The sequence below is a fragment of the Orbicella franksi genome, chromosome 2 (assembly GCF_964199315.1).
Source record: "Orbicella franksi chromosome 2, jaOrbFran1.1, whole genome shotgun sequence".
Classification (NCBI taxonomy): Eukaryota; Metazoa; Cnidaria; class Anthozoa; order Scleractinia; family Merulinidae; genus Orbicella; species Orbicella franksi.
In genome coordinates this window covers 30,035,644-30,056,985 of record NC_138146.1, presented here as the reverse complement: position 1 = coordinate 30,056,985, position 21,342 = coordinate 30,035,644, and the positions used below count along the sequence as shown (strand labels likewise).

Here is a 21,342-nt window from a genome sequence, read left to right as displayed (position 1 = left end):
TTTTTTGTTTAAAAAACTGATGTGATATTATCAGTTTGCTTCTCAGTGTCTGAGATATATCAAACTTAAGACAATGTTCAACTACAAATAAATTATAAAATTGTTGGCTAAGGACCCATATTTTCTAGAATTCTACGGAACGCCACAAATTGGTTTAGTTTAAATCAGTCAATCTTAATGTCGTTGCTTCAGTTCTTTAAATAGCGTAGGGAATTTCTTGAACCTTCAGCCTGGAGCGTTACATTCGATATTAGAAAAAAATGTTGTGTCAAACCAGCTGTCTTTAGCTTGCTTTGTTTAATTTTCTTCTCATGGTTGCTGTTTCTCAGCCACTTGCGCCCAGTCTCCAGCTAGTTTAACGCTCAAAGCGGATGAAAACCAATAGAATTAAGGAAGCAACCGCTGACAACAAAGCCGTTTCACCGATAACTAGTACAGCACGGCTTTTAACCATTAACTGCAACGTTGAATTGGGGCGAACCATCGAAATCCTTCGTAAAACCGACTGGTTAGGACAGTTTCTTGTCATATAATAAGTGGCACATTATTCAGGTAGGAGACTTTTCTAAGTATAATATTTAATGCCGATTCGTATAATAACTACTGGGATGTGAACGCGCAATTTGACTTTATGCATGAAAGGGCTGAACAGATTTCAATTTAGGTGGCGCAAGCCTGTGCGATAAAGCAGATTCCATCTACGTTAATTAAAACAGATTATCCTCTTCTGTTTTGTCGTTTTTTAGCTGATTGTCCCGCCGCCGACAATATCCTTTCATGTTTCATAACTTGATTCCTTTACCCCTGTGGTCAGTTTAGCCTTTGTCGTCGATAGCTTCTTAAATTCTAGCCTGAATTCAATAACATGGTTTAGCCGTTCTACAGCTTTTAAGTTTACGAATCAAAAACCAAATTTATGTAAAGAAACTTAGTTTATTTTTATCGCTAGTGACTTGACGTGATTAAACCGCAGAAAGTCGGGGGTTTCTTTTCGTTTTTAGTCTACCGACTCTTATCCTAAAATAATCGCGAAATTAATTTGCGATACTATTTAGCCGTCAATGAAGTTTTTTTTTTTTTTTTTTTAAAAATCGTGGTAGTTTATTTTGTTCGTCCGGTTTAACTAAAACAAATTCCCGGATTTTTAACACTTCATTTCAAAATGCAAGTAATTCGTGATATCTTTTTCTTGGTAAGGGACAAATGACAGAAAATTTCTGCCGGACCAAATTTTTCTCATTTAGCGTCATTAAAGCCTACAACTTGTCATAGCATACTATAGTCATTTGCTTTACATCTAATTTTTTCTTACCAGAAATCCCAAAACATTTGCACAACTGATTAAAAGAGAGTGTAATTTGTTTTAGGGTTGCAATATTTCACTGGCATATAAAACCAGCTTTGAAAGTAAATTACCGTCTGCCATTAGGTCCATCTCCTGAGCAAATATATCGTTTAAAAGGGTTTAAATAGATTTCATTATAGTAATTTTCCTTTTTTATTTGTTGGTTAATGGGTTTCGGTAGTTTTATGATCTACGTCACTCAAAATGCAGAAGATTAGTCTTTTGTTTTGAAATCAATGCCTAAATCTTGCAAACAATCTAGACAAACGCCTTTTCAATTCATTAACTTACAGTTAATGAACTTAGAATGGTATTAACGCTAAGAATCAAGTAACAATTGACAGTTTTTATCAGGTTTAACGTATTTAGGTGGGCGTTCATTTGATTTGACAAAAGACTCCACAAGTTTTATTGTTTTGCACCGACAACAACAAATAATCGAACTTATCAAATGCAGAAATAAATAAATAAATAAATAAATAAATAAACACATATAAAAATCATGATACTCAGATTGAAATGTCCAAAAATTACTGAAACAAAGTGATTCTGCATGAAAAAAGAATACAAAACAAAACTGATAAGAAACAGAAAACTTTCGAGCAAACTAGATAGAAAAGGCCTCAACCAAAAGGTACCAGCCATCCACTTATTCTTTGCGATAAAAAAAAAAAATTTTCTGACTACAAATTGCCTATGTCCATCTAATGGCAAAGGAGTTTTGAGTTTTTAGGTCCACTGTTTATAAACGGATTTTACATCAAGCATTGGCTTCATATATTACGTCTACAGTATGTCTCTAGCATTAACAACGAAAACCTTTCAGAAGTCATTAATCAAATCAAATATCCCCAGTATACAAATCATTTTTTTGTCTCGGGAGAGGATGAGCACAATGTGATTGAGATCCATACCCATGAATTTCACCTGTTTTAATTTGGCATATCACGCTTTTTTTCATTACTTCCCATAATATAGTTCGACCAAAGTGCCACGAAAGAGTTGCATCTTCCGACCGATAGTACGGTCTTAAAACTTTCTTTGCAACTTATTCCGCTTTGATTGCGTCGAACAAAAATTCCTCTCGTTCACTTTAAATAAACCACTAACTTAAAGAGCTACCATTAGGGAGAATATTTATTACCTGAAGGGGCGTGTTCTCCTTGTTTTGGGTAACGTCAAGAGAGGCTAGGAGCTTTTTAATGTAATTAATCTTTTCCTTGTCGTTGATCCTGTATTCGCTTATGACACGAAAGAGTTCTTTCTGTAAATCTGGACTTAAATACAATTTATCAACGTCCAGTTCGTATACAACGTGGCATAAGTGGTTTGTTAGGAACTGCGAAGTTTGCCAAAAATATTTGCCTGATTTCACGCCTTCACCAGCAAAATTTAAAGTCAAGACCCATATTTCCTTTGATTTACGTTTGAAGGCTACTGGTTAGTTTGTTTGAATTTGTTTTCTTGTAACTTTAATTCGAAAATGTCGGAGTCTTTTGTGACATTTTCGTTGTGTACAAACTTACCCTATAATCCAAGGAAACATCGACAGAACCGTTTATTAAATAAGATAAACATAAATTCTAAGTAAAAAAACAAAAAAACAAAAACGAAACAAAATAGATCAAGATCCGAAAAATTAACGTGGGTCACGCTCGACAAATTTGAAAAATGCTGCAATAATTTCAAGATTACTATTGTAACACTAGCATTATCATGCGGACGTTCTGGCACATTCCCATCGTATAAAAATTTGCATTATTTGTTTTTGTTCTTCAGCAAGCGATCGAAAGCGATTGACGGTCCTCTTAGTAATCAGCAAACTTTGATCATTTTCCTTGTAAAAGGAAAGGGCGTGGAACGTCTTAATCCTGTTTACGAATGAAGTTGCTAATTTCACTTCTCAGTGTCGCCGAGTTCAAGTCAATTGAAAGCATCTGGTGTCAATGGTCAAAAAAACCCGAAGATTTTTTTAGACTTTTTGTCTAGAATGATGGCGGCTCAAGTTAAATAAAAAGCCATATTATTCATGAGTCAAACGTTTTTGGCTAATGCATTTTCTTTAAAAGCTTGCACTACTGGCCAGATGAAATTTGACGGAATAATTTCAGCAAGATGTGATGATCTGATTACAAGGCAACGGTTATCTAAGGCAAATAGGGAACTTTTCCCAGTTTCTAAGGAAAATTATTCTTTACTTGGAAAAATGGATGACACTAAAACTCGCACGAAATACATCCATTAAAATATGTAGTTTTGCTTCAATTAAGTTAAATTCTGGAGATACTATTCAACTCAGTGATTCGACGTTAAAAATAAAATGAGGAAAGAAATTTTCTTTGTACTTTTTACCTGTTAACTCCAATATGGACAAGGATTACTACTCAAGAAGATTTTTTTAAAGAAAAACGATATGTAATTAGGCTTCACTAACTAGTGCTACATTACGTGTACAATGTTGGTATCAGCGAGAAAATAAAGGGATTTTGAGTTGATTTAATTGCCTCTTTTTAAATGAAAATGCAAAAGAAATTTAAAAGAATTTGAAAAAAAGACTAAAATATTTCTTTAAATCGTCAGCTAAGAATTAACATATTCCTATGTTTCGTTGTTGTTTTGACCAAATAGAGTAGAACGAATCTCGAGCTATATTTAATTAAACCTTGCTCGCTTCTAATAGTAGCATTACCGTGCAAATTTACAGAAGCTTTGTGATTTTTGATCTGATCGCCATCGACTTTAATGTAACTAACTTTCCTAGTGACAGCAAGCCATGGGCTCCTCATAACAGCTTCTTTACAAAGGCATTTCTTCTGCTGAAATTGATATATATTTTAAAACTATTACAGTGTAACTGGAACAGGGCAAGTTAGAATTTTAGTAACATCATGTTTTCACATTTTGCTCACTTCATTGTTTTTGCAAATGGTGTTGGTGTAATTTCCGTTTCTGGCTCAAAAAAGGCCGCCCTTTCTAGATTGTTCAATCTAAGAATCAGTTAGGTTCTATAAAAGATGTAGATACAATCAAACTGTAAAAAAATTGATAAAAGCCTTAAAGTGGAAAAAATAAATTAAAGATAAATAAACCTCAAGAACAGTTTGTTTTATAAGGATTTTTTTCTGGCTGTTTCCGTTTAGAAACAAGATGAAGTTTGTAGTGTTATTCATCTTTTATCCGGCCATAGCTGCAAATATTTGTAAATATGTAAAAGCCAAACATGGAAATTTAACTCTTTAGAATGAGCTGTTGACTTTTCCTGCCATATAGAGGCATACAGAATGATCTTATGGAGAAAAAAAAACGCAAATCATTTGCTATGTGATGCGAAGGTGCTTGGAAGATGATTGTCTACTGAAACTGAGTTTATTTGACGAAGAAGGGTGCAGTATCTTACGAATATCAATAAATGAATATATATTTATACATATTTAACAAAATGAGATATTGTTATAGTAAGAACTGAACCTTAGGTCCCTTTCCGATAGCATTTTTGAGCAGAAACTCGATAAATCAAGCACACTTTAGGCTGACTTACTGTCAATTTACTGAAAAATGTGTGCCTCGCTGCGTAGCTGGAAGCGACCAAGGCAATGACGATGATAATCAAAAGTATTTTTTTAACAGTAATTTTTCCATAATTGTTCTTTTTTTTTTTTTTTACAGAACACGAAAAAATTTAATCGATAAATGACTTTTGCAGTACAGCATGAACCTGAAAGCAATCGAAAACGCTTATCAGGTGAAAGGTAAAACTACCGTAAAAGCAAACTAAACCTAAAATTGACAGTTTGTTCTGAGAGGAACAATGTTACTAGGACGGTGAAACCTAAACAGGAGAAAACTCACAATACACGCTTCAAAAGTGACTGTCAATTTATTAATCATTTGATCCAGGTCAATACAGTATGTCATTTTCAATCTTCCGACCGCCTGACCTAATAAAGCTATGACAAAGTGAGTTATATCTGTTGCTTGAGGGAATACAGGTTCATTGTCTAAATAGTCGCGTCGTCTCGACAGAAAACACAACCATCGTAAATGCCATAAAGAAAACGTCTGCTAAAGGGATTCTCTTTTTTTCAAAGGAACTGTTACACAGTGAGTTAGCATTAATGTTTATCTAGTAAAACTTTGATAGCTGGGCACGTCGCTGACTCTTTCTCTTTCAGTTACTAGGCTAGTATTGTTAATTTTCCGGACGTTTTAATAACAGAAATTGGAATACAAATGCTATTCATTTACTTTGAATTTATGTTCTGGTGTTTGTTTTTGTTTCTTCTTTTATGCATGACACGCGATACACATTTAATAAAGAATTTGCATAAAAATTTAAAATGGCAATGGACATTTACATGACAATAAGGCTACTGAATTTTGATTTTTCTAAAAGCCGTTTATTTTTTTCCACTTTAAAGGAAATTATATCAACCTAGGTAATATATATTGGGAAATTAACAAGGGAAACCTATCCTTGAATATTTAAGCCCCGTGGAAATGCCAAAATGATTTGAAAAGTTTTTTAAAAAACCGTGCACACACAAAAAAGGGCCAAGACAAACTTTATTGAGAAAACAAAACTCGTGAAAAGTGCATGATGTTAAGTCTAATACCAAATGTGACATTTAACAGCAACCCGCGTGACAAACGGACAATGGATCTTTTAACCTTAAAGAAAACGGAAAGAAAATGGCTTTTGATAATTGATCTGGCTTCATTTCCTCTGTTTTTTTAGGACACGGAAACCTATACCAATAGACATATATCCACTTATTCCTTAACCGCTTATTTATCATTGAGATTATGGGAAACATTGTCACGTTTCCAGCTAGTGACTTGCGCACCTATATAAAAGCAACAACTCACACGTCTAATTGCTGTCATTTAATATTTCTCAGGAAAAAATTGCCCGAAAAACCGTCACGACGTTTTTGTTCATTATCACCTGAGTGCAAAACTTCACGACATTTTTGTGGCTTTGGGTACAAATGCACTCTTAATTTTTTGCGTGTAAAATATAAGGTAAGATTTGATTATTTCTGGCTGGATTCATAGCTCGTCAGTAAAGTTTTGTGGCCTGATGAACTAAACAAGGAGCTCAGGGTCGGAGACTATAATTCAGCTGAACAATATTTAGCTCAGGACAAAAATAATACAGGCATACAATTCAAGATTGGCATTTTAGTTAGTTGCTATTTATAAATACGGCATCATATGCTGAACAGTGTCGAAGATGGAGAGCGAGTATTCAAGAGTTCATGGAATTTTTAACTTTGTCAGCCGTGGGGGAATACTTACTTGTTTAAGGCTGGTAGGAATTTTTTTATAACTGAATCTATTTATCCCAAGAAACAAAGGTGGGGGGGGGGGGGGGGAGGGCGGTGCAGAGTATACTGAGTATCCTCTTAAATAGTTTGAAGTCAGGACTGAGCTAAGAAAATACGCACACAAATTAGCAATTCAAACGCTGATCAAATCAAAACAGTCTCCACTTGACTGAAGGCCATGTCTAGATCTACTGCTTTTCCAAAACATTTTTTTTTTCAGTTCCATTGCGAATGTTGACTTTTTCGCCTCTTTCGCCCAGGCGAGGCGTTAATGAAATCCTGCCGGAGATTTCAATCAGATTTTTAATGTGATTAAATATTCAGTATTTTCAATTTTTGATGGACTAGACACCCATTCTAGACACAATTCTCAATGTTTTCATTCATTTACTTTATTCAAGAAAAAGACAACAACAAAAGCACATCATACAGGATATGATATTTGATATCTAATCGTTGAATAAGGAAATATCATTTACGTGTTACTGGCATACTATTTGTCAAGCATGTCACGAATTTACTGTCCTCGAGGGCTAGAAAAGAAAACAAAGATGGCAATTTTTGATGTTAAGATCAAGATATAGTACTCTTGACCCGGTATAAATAGTCTCAAGAGATGAACAAAGGATTTTAATTTTCAATAGGAAATATTGGCGACAAGTTGTCTCCTATTTTGTACTGTTAACAAGATGAAAGCAATTTGGAGAGTATTGCTGGTTTTTTTATGAAAATATATTGATATTAGATTTAAGAACATCATGATGCCTAAACAGCTATATTTGTCATTTGCTTGATCGACACGACAAGACAGTCAACAATACAAAATAACAGGAAGAGAAGGTGATTATTATAAATCCTGACATTTGACACCTTTAGTGATATATATATGGCCATTTTAGCACTCTCTAAAATGACCCGAAGCACTCCTGGAAATCTGTTTGCAATGATAGAAATCTTCAGTATTAGTTAAACAGTAAAATGATTTTTTTCAGTCGTGTTAACTTGAAAACAAGTATTTTCTCTTGACACTGTATTTCCCATGACATTTATTCTTACTACCGGGTGATAAATAGTTTCAGTATTTCCCGTTCTCTTTAACTATTCGTTCAGTTCGTTTTATCAATAAGGGAAATGCGTCTGTGCTATGAGTGGGTTGAATATTGAATTGAAGTACTTGAATGATGATTATTTGCCAAGTATCTCTCGTTGCGTTTACAGGCCTTCGTTTCTTTTCAGTTTCATATTTTACTGCGTTATGTTCCATATATGTTATCTTCTTGTTTGATACCTCAATACATCCATCGTGTATTTAATTTAACCAACATTTGCAAGCTTGCTTCGATTTCATATCTTTGCCATCATATAATGGGCGTTTTCAAGGTCTGAAACAATAAATCAGGCGATCGACTGTCGAAACATGTCATCTCAGAAGATGATTAAACTATAAAAGGGGCAATTTCAACAACTAACTACTTTAGAACCGTTTGCTTTTCGAGTTGCAAGTTAAAATCATACAGCAAAGGAAACAGGTAGGGTAATCCTCCTAATGGAAATTTAAAGTTTGAAATATATGACATTTTTACCAAATGTTTTTGTTACAGGAGGGAAATGAATGACTCAAGTGTGATGTCTCAAAATGTCTCTGACGGTACATGGGAAACAGCGCCATTAAATGTGCCAATTCAGATCATAAAGACACTCGCCACCATACTGGTTATGATTGGCTCGTTCTTCGGAAACTCCTTAGTGATCTGCGTCGTCCTGCAAAGTCTGCGCATGCGCACTGTAACAAATTACCTGATCGTGAACATGGCCTGCGCAGACATACTCTACACCTTAGTTGCTACGCCTCCTTTGTTCGTTATGATATTTGAAGGATACAGCTGGGCCATGAGTAGCCGCGGTCTCGAAATCTTCTTCTGCCAAGTTGTGAACTTCGGTCAGTTCATGCTTGTTCCTGTTTCAGTTCTCACTCTAGCTGCAATAGCTTTTGATCGATTCTTCGCCATCTTGATGCCACTGAAGCGCATAATCAACAAACGTGTCTTCAACTGGATTATAGCCGTCATCTGGGTGACTTCTGTTGCCGTGGCAACACCGTTGCTGTGGGTGTTACGAGTGGTTGAAGACGAGGACGGGAGCTTGACCTGCCACGAGATCTGGGAACCAGCGTTTGACAATGAAACAGCGAGTAAAAACTACACGCTGATTTTGTTCTTCGTAATGTTTTGTCTTCCCATCTGCGTAATAACTGTATTGTACACGGTGATCTGTCGTCATCTGTGGTACATAAAGCCTCCTGGGGAAACAGAGAGGGAAGAATCGAAAAATTTATTGAAGCGGCGCAATTCACGGAGGAAGGTCGTGAAAATGCTCATCACGGTAGTAGTGGTGTTTATCGTATCCTGGTTACCATTGCAGATCGCTACGTTCATGTTTTTCTTCCAAAACGCTGTCGTTTCTGAATCGCTTTACTTTGCGTGTGAGATACTCATGCGCGCCAGCTGCGCTCTCAATCCAGCGGTTTACGCCATTTTCAGTGAGAATTACCGCCAGGGGTTTAAAAGGGTGCTTGCCAGATGCTGCTGTTCGAAGTTCTCGGCTTTCCTTCCCCAAAGAGTGGCAAGTTCTTCGTCTTCGCGCCACCAGACGGTTCCCTCTGTCCTGAGGAGCGAGTATGCTTTGTCGAAACGGAGCTGCAGCAAGAATTATGAGGAGGCTGGCGGCGAAGATGAACATCAGATGTGAAACAATGAGAATTTTAAACTGGACATTGACAACAGGAAACGATGGCTGCCGTCTCCGAGCAAGTTCAACAATAAAACACAGCGCCACATCACGCTTAAAGAACATGAAAATGGCGAAACAAAAGGATGTAGTAACTAACACCGGGGAACGTGTGATTAAGCTTGCATATAACAATTAATTCAAGACTGATTACATAAAAAAAATATCCATATACTAAAATGCTTTATAACATAGCGCACGCGCTGGTCGTCCCTAATTCCCGTTGCATTCATATGGGATTCCCTAGCAGTCGAGCGTGAATGAAAAACTGATCTTTAAATAGTCTATAAAGACAGCATAAATTTAACATGCTTAGCTGAGCTGAGGATCAGTGGCAAAAGCTTTCTGGTGTAATTTATTAATATTATGCAAGAGCGTCGTGCAGATCGAGGAACTCCTGCACTTAAAGCATATACCTACTTCGGAGTAGAATTATCAATAATCCGTTAAATAAAAAGCTGACACAATTCTTGTATTTGTTTAGTGAGCCAGCAGATAAATAAACAATAAAATAAGAAAAAAAAAAAAGAGGATGTGATTTATCATTTCGCATTATTTTGTGTTACCAAAGAGTATTGATACCAAAGAGTCTGAGCTTTTCCAACAGAACCATGGTCCATGGTCTCAAAGACTTTTTCAGAACTGAAAATAATATTTCATTTAGTAGGCCTTAGTTGATATTCCAAAGCCTTTGGTTTGTGACGTGGTCTCAACTGAGTAAACTTTTCGTGGAAAATACAGGCCCAAATCCGGACTGTAGAATATTTAGCAACTTAGGTATTTATTGTAAAGGCGCTTAAAAGTCACTCTCTCAATTAATTTACTTACAACTGGTACTGAGAGTGTAAGTCTGGAATATAAAATGTATTGTATCAGGATTGGTTCTCACACCATCTTTGAATATAATGGAGACTCGAGCCAATTTCCAGGCTTGTGAAAATATTCCTGTGGTAGTCGAGAAATTTATTCTAAAAGTTAAGCTAAAAGTAATTATGGGTGTGCACAGCCCCCTCCAGCAAACGAGCAGAAATATTAGCGAGACCAGCTGCTTCATTTCACGGTATCCCCTAAATGATGTCTCCTGGCACGTTGCCTCAGTCTGCTCCATTGGGGTAATGTAATCATGCAGTATATTAAGAGGGCGTGTCTTACATCTGACAGGTTAAGAGGGTCCCGTTTTATAAAAATTTCCCTTTACAAATGTTACTGATATCTTTAATCCTTTAATCCTTCTTTAATTTTAGTTATTTAGTGGATCTGGATTCATTTCCCATCAACCCGTTGATTTCTCGATCGCCAAACATGCTTAATGTTTCTAGGGTTTCTTTGAAAAAAAAAACAAGAGTTGTAATATTGAATTTTGGCGGTTTTAATTTCGATATTCACTTTATTCCTGAATTTCATGTAAGAGGTCCAGTTTGAACCTATTGGGAACTTTGAGATAATATTCGTACGTCTGTCTCTTTGAAACACTAGTTTTTTCAGTGCCGTTGTGTTGTAATTCATGCAAGAGGCACAAATGCCTCTGACACTTTTCTTTTTTAATGGCGCATGGTAATCGGAATTTCTTGTACAGAAGAAAATACTCAGTCATAATTTGGCCAGGTTTGACCAAAACTCGCCATGATTGGCCTTTTAACATACGATCATTGCTTCCCGGCTACCAAACTACTGAAAGTTGCAATGCTTCAATGCTACAGAGTTGACAGTGTCTGATCTCGAGTCGCAGCCATGGGATTTTAATTAGCGACCAGGCCTGCGACTAAGCGCAATCGATTGCACCAAGAGACTATGATCATGGTCGAACTGAAAGGATGGAGACCAACATCTAAGTCTGGTAGTCTAGTTTGGTATTTTTTTTACATTTATACAATAGCGTCAATTGATGAAAAAAGAGAAACAGAAAGGTGCCAAGTAGAACTGAGAGGAAGAAAGGAAAAGTTATAACATCGCGGGCAACACGACAGACTGTCACACTGAGAGAGCTGTACATGTCGCGGGCGCAGAAGTTGTCATTCATTGCTTAATGAAGCAATCTACCAATAACTTACACACCGAGAAACAAACTCCCTCTCCATAACCTATCCTCTATCAGTCAAAGTTCAATTGTCAGTATTTCAGTTTACAGACCAGATCAATATTCCATTTCAGTGATTTTCAAATTTCGACTTTTGGAACAGATTTCAACGGCTAAATATACAATCCTGGGGCTACAAAACCCAGGGAGATATTCCGTTATGAACTGTTGAGAATTCCCGCCTTCCACTGTGTCAAGTCACAAAACTAATACAAACAATGGTATTTGAACACATTGACATGGAAAATGAAAACTTAAATTAATGAAAGAACTGCGAGCGGTTCGGTTCATGACCTACCTGCTCATATTGTAAACAACCTGTTTAGAGTCACTGAGCGATCAGTGATTTCGTTTGTAGCTGGTTGATTTTGTGCAAATTCGCAGTAGCCTACTCTAGAGTTCAAGATAAGGCAATCAAGAGATTTTTTTGCTGAAGGCGCGTAAAAAGAAAGAAATGAAATAGAAAAACACATTGGAAAACGTTTGAAAAATTAATAGTCGTAGCTGGTCTTTGCTGTTCAAAAAATCAAAGGAAAAGCTTAAGGCACCACGTTTTTTCTTTTTTGTCATGCAAACGGTTTGTTTTCTTTTCTACGCTTTAGTAAGACCCGCACAGTCGCAGTTCCGCCATTGTAGTGTTTCTCATTGGTTTAATAAAAAAAGAACAAAGGTAGATACTTCATAAAGAGGATTTTGACTGGTGGTGTCAACAATCTGTCGCCCCTTGTTAGTCAGTGAGAAAATTGCTGGGTGGCTGAACCTGCAGGGAATAATTTCTGACCTTACCGCCAACACATACCCCAAAGATAGCAAAGCAAAACTTAAGTCGCTAAATACTCGCTGCGTAAACTTAATTGCTCTTTTCTTCATTATTTGTGGAGATTTTCCGAGTAGATTTTCCCGTTCCCGCAAACGACACCTTTCTTGACATTTGCTCTGAAATATTCATGCAAGGTAAGTGAGAGAATGCCGGGGTCATGAGTTTGGAATGTGTAGTTGATTAAATAAGACTCCCAGATAAGACACGTCAAAATAAGGAAATCAGAAACTTGAAAACCATTTTGGATCAGCCGACAAAGTTCGACAAGGACTTTTTTGGGGTTTGGTTGTTTTTCAAGGTAAGAATCAGTAGGGATTGTCCGCGTTCTGTCGTTGTATATTTCCGCACGAGATGACTTGCGGTAGGTTTTGATTTCAACCTGTCTTCTACCTGTTACAAGCAGCCGTGTTGTTCTTTGTGGAAACCTTCGTGGTTATAGAAACAAGGATTTTCAACTGACGTAACTGCAAATCGTACTTAACCCCTCGCACTCCAAACATCGTACGAAGGCAGGTATCAACCCTTGTATTCGATACGTCGGAGCAGCGTGCTTATACCGCGTTTATAGGACGAACGCAGACGGGCTATTGTTAGTCAATATTTACGTTAATTCTTCATAACAATTTTGATTTCCGTTCGTGTATTTCACCCGTTGGTAATTAAGTTTTGTTTTCCTGTAAAAGGCAAAACATTTGTCTGTCTGATCGATACAATTTTGAAATTTCTTTCTTTTTGTAGGAAGGATGGAAAGACTTGTCTTCGTTTTAGCCTTAACCATAAGCGGTAAGTAATATGGTGATTTACTGTGATTATATTCCTTGAAGATTGGCACACTCATTTCAAAATTTCCGGTTATGAATATCTTGTAATAAAATAACAACATATGCTGGTCTAGAGGTTTGTTGAGACGAAGACGTTTTACCACGCAAATCTCAGTTACCTATTGAGTAACCATTTTATCGTCTTAATGTTTGGAATTTGGTTTGTTCATGAGAATAGAAATCTGGAAGAAATGCCAATGGTATTTATCTAGCATTTATTTATTTCTAGTTTCATCGGTTTACTTAGCTAGATTCTTTTCCAAAATTTTATAGTTTAACAAACTCTTAGCCATCGACCCAACGAGGTAAGATATCATTTCTGGCTAATGAGAGTATGGTAGGTATAGAGCATAAATTAATAAAAGCATTGTTTAGCAAATCCCCTTGCGGCTTTATATTGTATACTTTTCCTTAACTGTAATAATATTATTTATAAAAACTATTTGCTTTCTTCCTGAAATACACCTCAAGGACTTTTAGATCGCAGTAAAAGACGTAATTTTCACGAAATCTACATACCTACACATTGCGCAGAGTTCAAAGAATTTCATTAGGTTGTAAGCGTTAAAGATCGTGCGATAGAAGTTTCCTCTCGTTCCCTGTTTTCCTTTACAACCTCCATTAGAGGCGTAACTAAAACATAAACTGTTTATATCATAGAATGGCTTTGTAATTGTTCTTTGAGCTACGAACGGGTGTATTCTGTTTTGGAAGCCTCGGAGCCGGCTTAAGCGAAATAACTTAGGATGGTATTATCAACCTACGGAACCGTAATTGACTTAAGTCTGGCCTTAGAATTTCCATTCCAGCTACGATTCAGCCAAAAAGAACGACTATGCCAGTACTTATTATCATGTTCACTAACTCGAGGCTCATGGGTGACTTTTTATCGTCGCGTAATTCGTACGTCCCCGAAAAGACTTTTTCCTTAAAAACTTGCAATTTTACAGTTTTACAACCCATTTTGAAGTTTAGATGCTAGGATATTGCTTAAAATTTATCTCTTAGAATATTTCGATGCATTTTAGTGGGTTAGTAATTGAACCACGAGGATCATATATACTTGACAGGATTCCTTTTAGCTGGCTCTCTGGACATTGAAAAAAACAAAAACAAATTGTAGACGTATTTTTATTTGCAGCAATTAGAAAGCTTCCCTCAAAGTGGGGTTATTTTCACAACAGAGAAATTATTTTTGTAACATTTTACTGCTGGATTCACAAGTAGACACGATATTTGCAGTAAACAAACCAGAATCATTGGCGAGTGATTTCATGTTTTCTAAACAATACCGTTACCTGCTTCTAATAACACGCTCCGTGATGTAATGGTCAAGACTGCTGACCTTCACTGGTCTTGATCACGTGCTTATGATATGTTTGTCAGCTTTTTATTACACCTTTTCAAGGAGTCGTTGTGTAAGCGTTGAAATTTAACTAAATGGCACGATTGTATCACCAAGAAACAACTGGTAAAGAATTCTGACTGTCTGTTGAGTTTTTCAGACAAGTTTATAATACACAAAAAAACCTGAAATAAAAGAAGCAGAAAAGTTAACAGCAGTATGGCAAAACATAAAACTTTTGATTTGGTCTCTCCCAGTTTCCCCTCTTCCTGTCACCTGTGTCCTGTACCTTTCGTAAAAATTGACAAGAAGGAGGTAAGTCTGCAGGCCTTACTAGAAGCAACGGCAGATTTTTACTGACTGCACGATCTCAAACCACTGAAAAAGCCATAAGGAAGAAAAATATCAGAAAATCAGGAGTGAGAAGGAACTGCTTAGATACTATCCGTCTTCACCTTAATACGCAAGCTGAACCGGGATCTCGTTTTTTCCAAGAACTTCCTCACTTGGAGAAAAAACTGAGGAACTGCAAACTCTTCAGCCGATGTTCTCGATTTTGCCTAAATGAGTAAGGACACAGTTATGGAACTTCACGAGTGTGATTACAAGCAACAGTCTTTGTTCCAGAATTGAATGTGATGTTTTCGTGGTTCATTTTGATTATGCATTTCATCATAGGTGCACTGGCCTCATGTCGGCATCCCAAACCAGGCCAGTTTCTTTCTAAAAAGCAAGGAATTCCAATGGTGGTGGGCGACAACCCAGCTTCAAATGACATGGGTATCGACAGTAAGTAAACTTCTTTTGCATTCATTCCTACCGATTATCACGGGCTAAATTAAGACTTATCTATTGGCATGCATGCTCAGTGATTTTACTAGCTCAGTTGCTAGCTAGAGCAATACTGTTTACTTTGAATGAGTTACTAATGGGACAAAAACGTTTTTCTTTGCTGTGAAAGAGCGCCTCGTAGAACATTTGCAGTTTAATGGCACCAAAGGAGCCGTAATTGAGGATTCTTCGGGCTACGCTAACAATGGCATCATGCAGGACGGGGCCATCGTTGTGAACTTTCCTCAAAGCAAATGTGGAAATGCAGCTTATACCTACTGTGGTGATATTCTGTTCCACGGGGACACCTTTCAGGCCAAACCCAGAGAGGGAGTCACGATAGCTGCTTTCATCAACTTGAAGGACGTGGAAGGTAGCCGTTCTATCTTTGATACCATTGGCATCAGTCACCAGTGCGGTCAGTTCCATTTTGAGGTCAACTATGGTAACGTGCGTTGGTTCCACAGGAATGAAACCCAGCACATCATTTTCAGCTGCACCGCTGAGGGAAAACCAGTCCAACCCAGTAAGTATTATGGTAATTCTAGTGTCAATTAGAAAAGTGTGAACACTAGAATTATTAGTACAATGTTAATGCGGGAAAGGACAAATCAAACCATATGACTTGTCACTCTCCTTGGATTCTCAAAATAGAGGTTTTTGTCTAGAAGCTAGAAAACAAAGTATCACAAATTAGAGCAAAAAGCAAGATTATGATCAACAGGGTCTCTATGTTGCACATGGCATCGGATGGACCCTTGTGAGCCAAGCTCCTTGGTGTAACACTGCCTCTACCTCATTTGTTATCTGTTCTTTTCTAGATCAATGGGCTCACTTGGCAGGAACCTATGATTCAGCCACTGGCCATTCCAAGATATACATCAACGGTGAGCTGCGTAACATGACGAACGGTGGAGGACTGCTGTCGAGGGATTGGATGTCACGCGCTGGAATCGGCGACCACAAGGCTGGCCGTCCCCTCATGGGATTCATCGATGAATTCAGGATCTACAACTATGCTCTGAACAAGGCTGAGGTCGAGGCTTTGGCTAAAATGTGTCTTCCAGGTATTGTTTCTCATTTAGTCCATGTTTGACTCATATATAATGCTTAAAAAGTTACGTATTCTGGTACGTACGAAACCAATCTATCTGTCTATCTATGTGCGCCAGGACTATTAATTCAGAAATGAAGGGCTTTCATTTTCTCAAGTTAGTATAATTACCGCTTAGAAAGTCGAGTGGAACAAGTTACAGCTGATGGCAAGACTGCACTGAGGCCTGCAGTTTCGGCGTGAAAACTTTCGGTGCACTTGATCTCGAGTATACATGCGCTGTTATTTGATTGGATAAAAAAATCAGAAACTTTCTGAGTGTCTCAGCGAAGACTTGCCAGAAACAGTTTTTGTTCCTCGACTGTAGAAGTTAAACTGTATGCACGTATTAAATGAGTCTTGTTTGAAAGGTCACAGTCTCGGCCCCTTTCCAATCCAACAACCTATAAACCTGCAAGACATGCCTTCCAATGATGATGCGCTATTCGGACACATCGCAAATGGTCCAAGGAACGGCTTCAATCATCCCCAAGAAGAATCGGTGGAGGAAGCAGTGCTCTAGAGATTTGCAGCGTCATTATACTGTAGAACTACGTTGCCAATACGATTATATGACGTCACTTGTTTTCCAAAAATAAAAGACTTCTTTGCTTTTGAAAACCGTTTGCCTTAAAATGTCTAAGGACAGGTGTAGGATACATCATGTTTATTTTGCCGCAATGTTTGGCGTCTTCAACTAGTTTTGTTTTGGAGTAAGACTGCCTTAAAAAAAAATAATGTAAGATAACACATGGCAGCAATTCCAAAGCACTTGCCTCTGTCACTTCAGACAAACCAAAAATCTTTGTGATTAAATTTTTTTCGTTTTTACCTGCAGTAATTTGTTTTGTAATAATTCGTCAAGTAAATCGGTGGGATAACTTAGTGACGTCAACAATTGTTTAGTATTCAGCAAACGGAATAGAACTAACTTTGCACTAACGGGCACCAAAATGAAAGGACTCCTTCAAGGAAATGTAATGGAGATTTCACCGTCTCTTCCTTGGCAATTATCCAAGCAGCAAATGAAAAGCTGTAATGATTTAAAGCTGAATGAACAATTTGCTTGTATATTAAGCCTGTATTTATAATTGTTGTTGACGATTTTGTTTGACGCTTGTTAATTGGGGATCAGACTTTATGTAAGTATTCAGAAGGGAACAAGTAAAACCTATACTTTCAATTTTGAAAGAAATCTTAGAATCAAAAACAACTTGCATGGAAATAAACCTGGGCAGTGTTACTTTAGCCTGTAGTCTTTATTGACATATTATTAAATATTCAATCATTCAAGTTAGGATAAGTTTATAAACAGGGCACGTGTTTGCACTAAACCAAGGGGAATGCTAATTCGTGGTAGGGAAATCCTTCTGGCTGAGTTGACTGTACACAGACCTTTCATTTTTCTTATTTTCTTGATGAAGCACGTGATCTCATCCTTGATTACGCTCGGCTTTAGAATCATAAAATTTGCTGTCCAAGTCAATACTCGAAACCAATTATTATCAAAAATCAGTTTAATACTTCAACTGAATACAATCGAAATTCATTTGAGCTGTATGATAACTACTACATAACTGAGAGCAGAATTTTCGAAAAGTGTGAAACTTCGTGGGCTTGCATTTCATGCACGGTTAAAGCTCTGAACACACAACTTGATTTGCCTTAGTCATATTTAGACTGAACAAAACAAACAAAAAACAAACGAACAAAACACTAACTCTTCAGAATACAAGAAAATAATATAGAATGTTGCATTGATGGAAAATTGATTGCTTGAACCAGTTAAATTCTATTCACCTTTGGTGCGAAGGCAAATAGTATGGTTTGGTAACAGTTTAATTGCAAAATTATAAAAAAGAAAATCGGAAAGAGGAGTATTTGAGTCAGGCTTTTTTTTTCGGACTCTAGACCCGAAAGGATCATAATATATAGAGAAAATCAGAGTTTGGCAGTAACATAGTTCTTCAATTATTTTCCTTTAAGCATTGCAGCATATTCTAGTCAATTTCTAGTTAATGATAGACTCAGCTGGTGGGATAAACCCTTACCGGACTAATATCTGGTTCATTCCTTCTTCTTTCTACTTCTCGGCACAAACACGTCTCTTTTTCCCCATGGACACTATTTTTTATTCTGTATTCTTATTGGTTCATGCTCATTTAGTTATTTCGTTTGCTGCTTGTATGTGGCTCTCTCTTTATAACAACCGTCACAGCCAAACGTCTGTACTGATAACCTAGTGATAACTTTAGCAACAGTAATTGCTGAAAAGACCAGAAAAATAGGTGACCTACTTTGGTCACGGTTTTTTTTACATTAAGCGCAGGTACTAAGCTTTGTAAGGAGTACACCTGTGTTGGTCTACTGTTAAGTTCAATGTAAACCCTAACCCTATCTTTTTTTTTTGTTCAGATATAATAACAACGTAAATCTCGGTCTATCATATACTGTTATATTATCTACAACCTACAAGCATTAATTTAAATGAAAAGTACGAAGAACGGATTAATTACAGATTTGTTTCTCTGAAACTGACACAGCACCCGTTTCCTCGTCTTTGTTTCTTATTAATGTAAGTGACCTTGTTTTTAACAGATGCGGCCGCCGGCCCCACTAGCGCACCCACCGCGACCCCACCTCCCGCCACTGCCACTACCAAGAAGCTTCCTTTTAGAGACCAGAATAAGGACTCGGAATTTGGCAACCGTGGAAAAGGTCCCAACAACAAATTCAAGTTTCCTCAGGAAGAATCGGTGGAGGAAGCAGTTCTGAAGAGATCGTCCGTGAGAGGATCACGCAGCGTCAACGTGCTGTAAAATAACATTAAAATACTATTGTTTGACGTCACTTATGCAAACAAGCTCGATGCTAGATAAATTGTTGGTTAGAAATGGAATATCTTTCTTTTTCAACTGTACGGTTAGTGGTAAACCAAACAACTTGTAAGATAGGCCAGGTTGCTTTATAGATCCTTTGGCGAATTAATCTTTTTTTGAGGGGATATGAGATAGGTTTAAGACATGGAAAGTAACATTTAAAAACGTTTTGCAATTATGACGCTTTTTGTGTCATTTCACGTCATCGCTAGTTATACATTTACTTGCTCAAAACAAGATTGGTAGGTTAATTAAGTGACGTCAACAAATGTTGTGAAATTTACGAGAGAGATAGGACCAGCGTCTCAGCCAGAATGGGTACAAGATGAAGAGCTCGAGATTTATGTATGGAACTTTACTGGACAATTCCACTCTTTATCCGTCCACTATGAAGGCAATGTAAACAGCAAATCAGTAGTTATCATGATTAGAAATTAATGTACAGATCTCGTGTAAAGTAAGTTGTGATTTTATATTGTTATTGATTATCTCTCTGGTTTGATATGATACTATTAAATCTTTGATATTCCTGTCTTGATGTAAGTACAAAGCTAGAAGCAGACGAGTGGAAACTATGTTTTCAACTTGAAAAGAAATGTTTGGATAACAAACAATTAGGGAATAAACTGGGCAGTATTATGTTATCGAGTGTGTTGTCCTTTTTCTTAAATTTAAGACTTTGGACTCCCAATATTTCAGTACTTACCAGTCAGCCCCAAAACAATGTGTTGACTTTATTTCCCATGGCCTGCGCTGGATGGGCTAACAGATCCCATCTAGTGGGAGCTGTAAATAGTTAGTTCCTCTATATAATACATCATCTTTACATTGATATAGTTTTTCCCGTGACTGGTGTCACACGTAGCCTCTACTTAATGCTACGAAACTGATTTATGATCCTTCATGCTGTGAAAACCAATGAAAGTTCCGACAGCGTAGAGGTCATTTGAAAATTAATTTTTTTGAATCGTCTTGGTGAGTGTGTGAGCAAGTATGGTAGAAAGAGTGGCTTCGCGTTTCCTATTCCACTTTCTCTGGAACCTTAACCACGAACTTAGACTTGGTCTAGGGATGGAAAGCTGAAAACACGACGCTTTGACGGTTGTGAAACCTCTAAGGAATGTATACGTACATAAGGAAGGTTTTGGCTGTATTTTGTATTCTGTTCCGGTTGTTCTTATAAAGAAAATTAAAGCGTTGTAGACAATGTAACATTGGACAAATCAAACTTACCAAATAAAGCTAAACAAATCATGTCAGGCTTTACCATTAAGGCCTCTAGAATGAAGGCTAATTTTTTATTCGAAACGTTTGTTCTAACGGCAGGTGCAAAACACCTAAAAAGCTTGCTTTTCACCTACAGAATGCGTGGCAATACTGTTCAAAATTAAATAATTTCTTCATTTAATATGACACTGCAACTGGAGATAATCATACTAATTGTTATAACTATTTATAGATTTTTTTTTTTAAAAAAGAGATTTATAAAACAAGTTTGTGGATAAAAATCATCTGGAAATGACCTTACCAGGCTTAATGAAGTCAGATGAAACAGTTGTGCGACCGCAACCGGAGTCTTGGTAACATACTCACCTTTTCTTACCATCCCTTGATGCTGCCAGCATTAGAGGTTCAAAATGACTTTCGTAAAATTAAATGGCCATATTCCGCTCATTACAATGCATGGTCATTCGAACTAACCTTACGTTCTTTAGTCCCCAAAAGGTAAAGGTCAAAGACGTCAGCGAGAAGTCACCAAGCCCAGTGACCTCTGCTCATGATGTTATTCTGTGTTTCTTACACATTTAGTGAAGAAAGATATTGTATAGCGAAAAAGATAACGAGGTGCTATTTCAAAAATAAATAGTTTTCCACTGAAGCTACAAAAACACCTTCTCGTTTCTGAAGAAACGAAACAAAAAAGCAATGAGAATTTATTTTGCATGGAGGCAACAATCAAGGCAGAGTGACTGAACGAGTTATTCGCACCAGTCTTTCCTGGAGACCACACTGGAGT

At 37.1% G+C, this 21,342-nt stretch overlaps 2 protein-coding genes across 5 annotated transcripts; both read left to right on the top strand.

Moving 5' to 3' along the window:
- The first annotated feature begins 8,275 nt into the window (after positions 1–8,275).
- Positions 8,276–9,831, top strand: LOC145469624 (QRFP-like peptide receptor). Its single transcript, XM_081453384.1, has one exon. It carries the CDS (start codon positions 8,281–8,283, stop codon positions 9,418–9,420), a length of 1,140 nt encoding a protein of 379 aa, XP_081309510.1. The 5' UTR covers positions 8,276–8,280; the 3' UTR covers positions 9,421–9,831.
- Positions 9,832–12,066: 2,235 nt separating this feature from the next.
- Positions 12,067–19,979, top strand: LOC145479182 (uncharacterized). 4 transcript variants are annotated; one of them, XM_081457461.1, is made up of 6 exons: positions 12,067–12,654; positions 13,095–13,139; positions 15,201–15,311; positions 15,484–15,879; positions 16,175–16,420; positions 19,045–19,979. In XM_081457461.1, the coding sequence occupies exons 2-6, from the start codon at positions 13,100–13,102 to the stop codon at positions 19,263–19,265; spliced, it is 1,014 nt and encodes a 337-aa protein (XP_081313587.1). In that variant the 5' UTR covers positions 12,067–12,654; positions 13,095–13,099; the 3' UTR covers positions 19,266–19,979. The 4 variants fall into 4 exon arrangements, with proteins under 4 accessions (XP_081313587.1, XP_081313588.1, XP_081313589.1 ...); XM_081457462.1 differs by having other exon boundaries at positions 12,067–12,869; positions 13,099–13,139; XM_081457463.1 differs by lacking the exon at positions 12,067–12,654 and adding an exon at positions 12,887–12,945.
- Positions 19,980–21,342: the final 1,363 nt, after the last annotated feature.

Bases quoted from the DNA above. Each gene is read 5' to 3' on its own strand.
- LOC145479182 (XM_081457461.1), top strand. From the start codon at position 13,100: ATGGAAAGACTTGTCTTCGTTTTAGCCTTAACCATAAGCG. The intron at 15,312-15,483 runs GTAAGTAAACTT...TTGCTGTGAAAG, and splicing joins AAATGACATGGGTATCGACA to AGCGCCTCGTAGAACATTTG. The intron at 16,421-19,044 runs GTATTGTTTCTC...TGTTTTTAACAG, and splicing joins GGCTAAAATGTGTCTTCCAG to ATGCGGCCGCCGGCCCCACT.
- LOC145469624 (XM_081453384.1), top strand. From the start codon at position 8,281: ATGAATGACTCAAGTGTGATGTCTCAAAATGTCTCTGACGGTACATGG.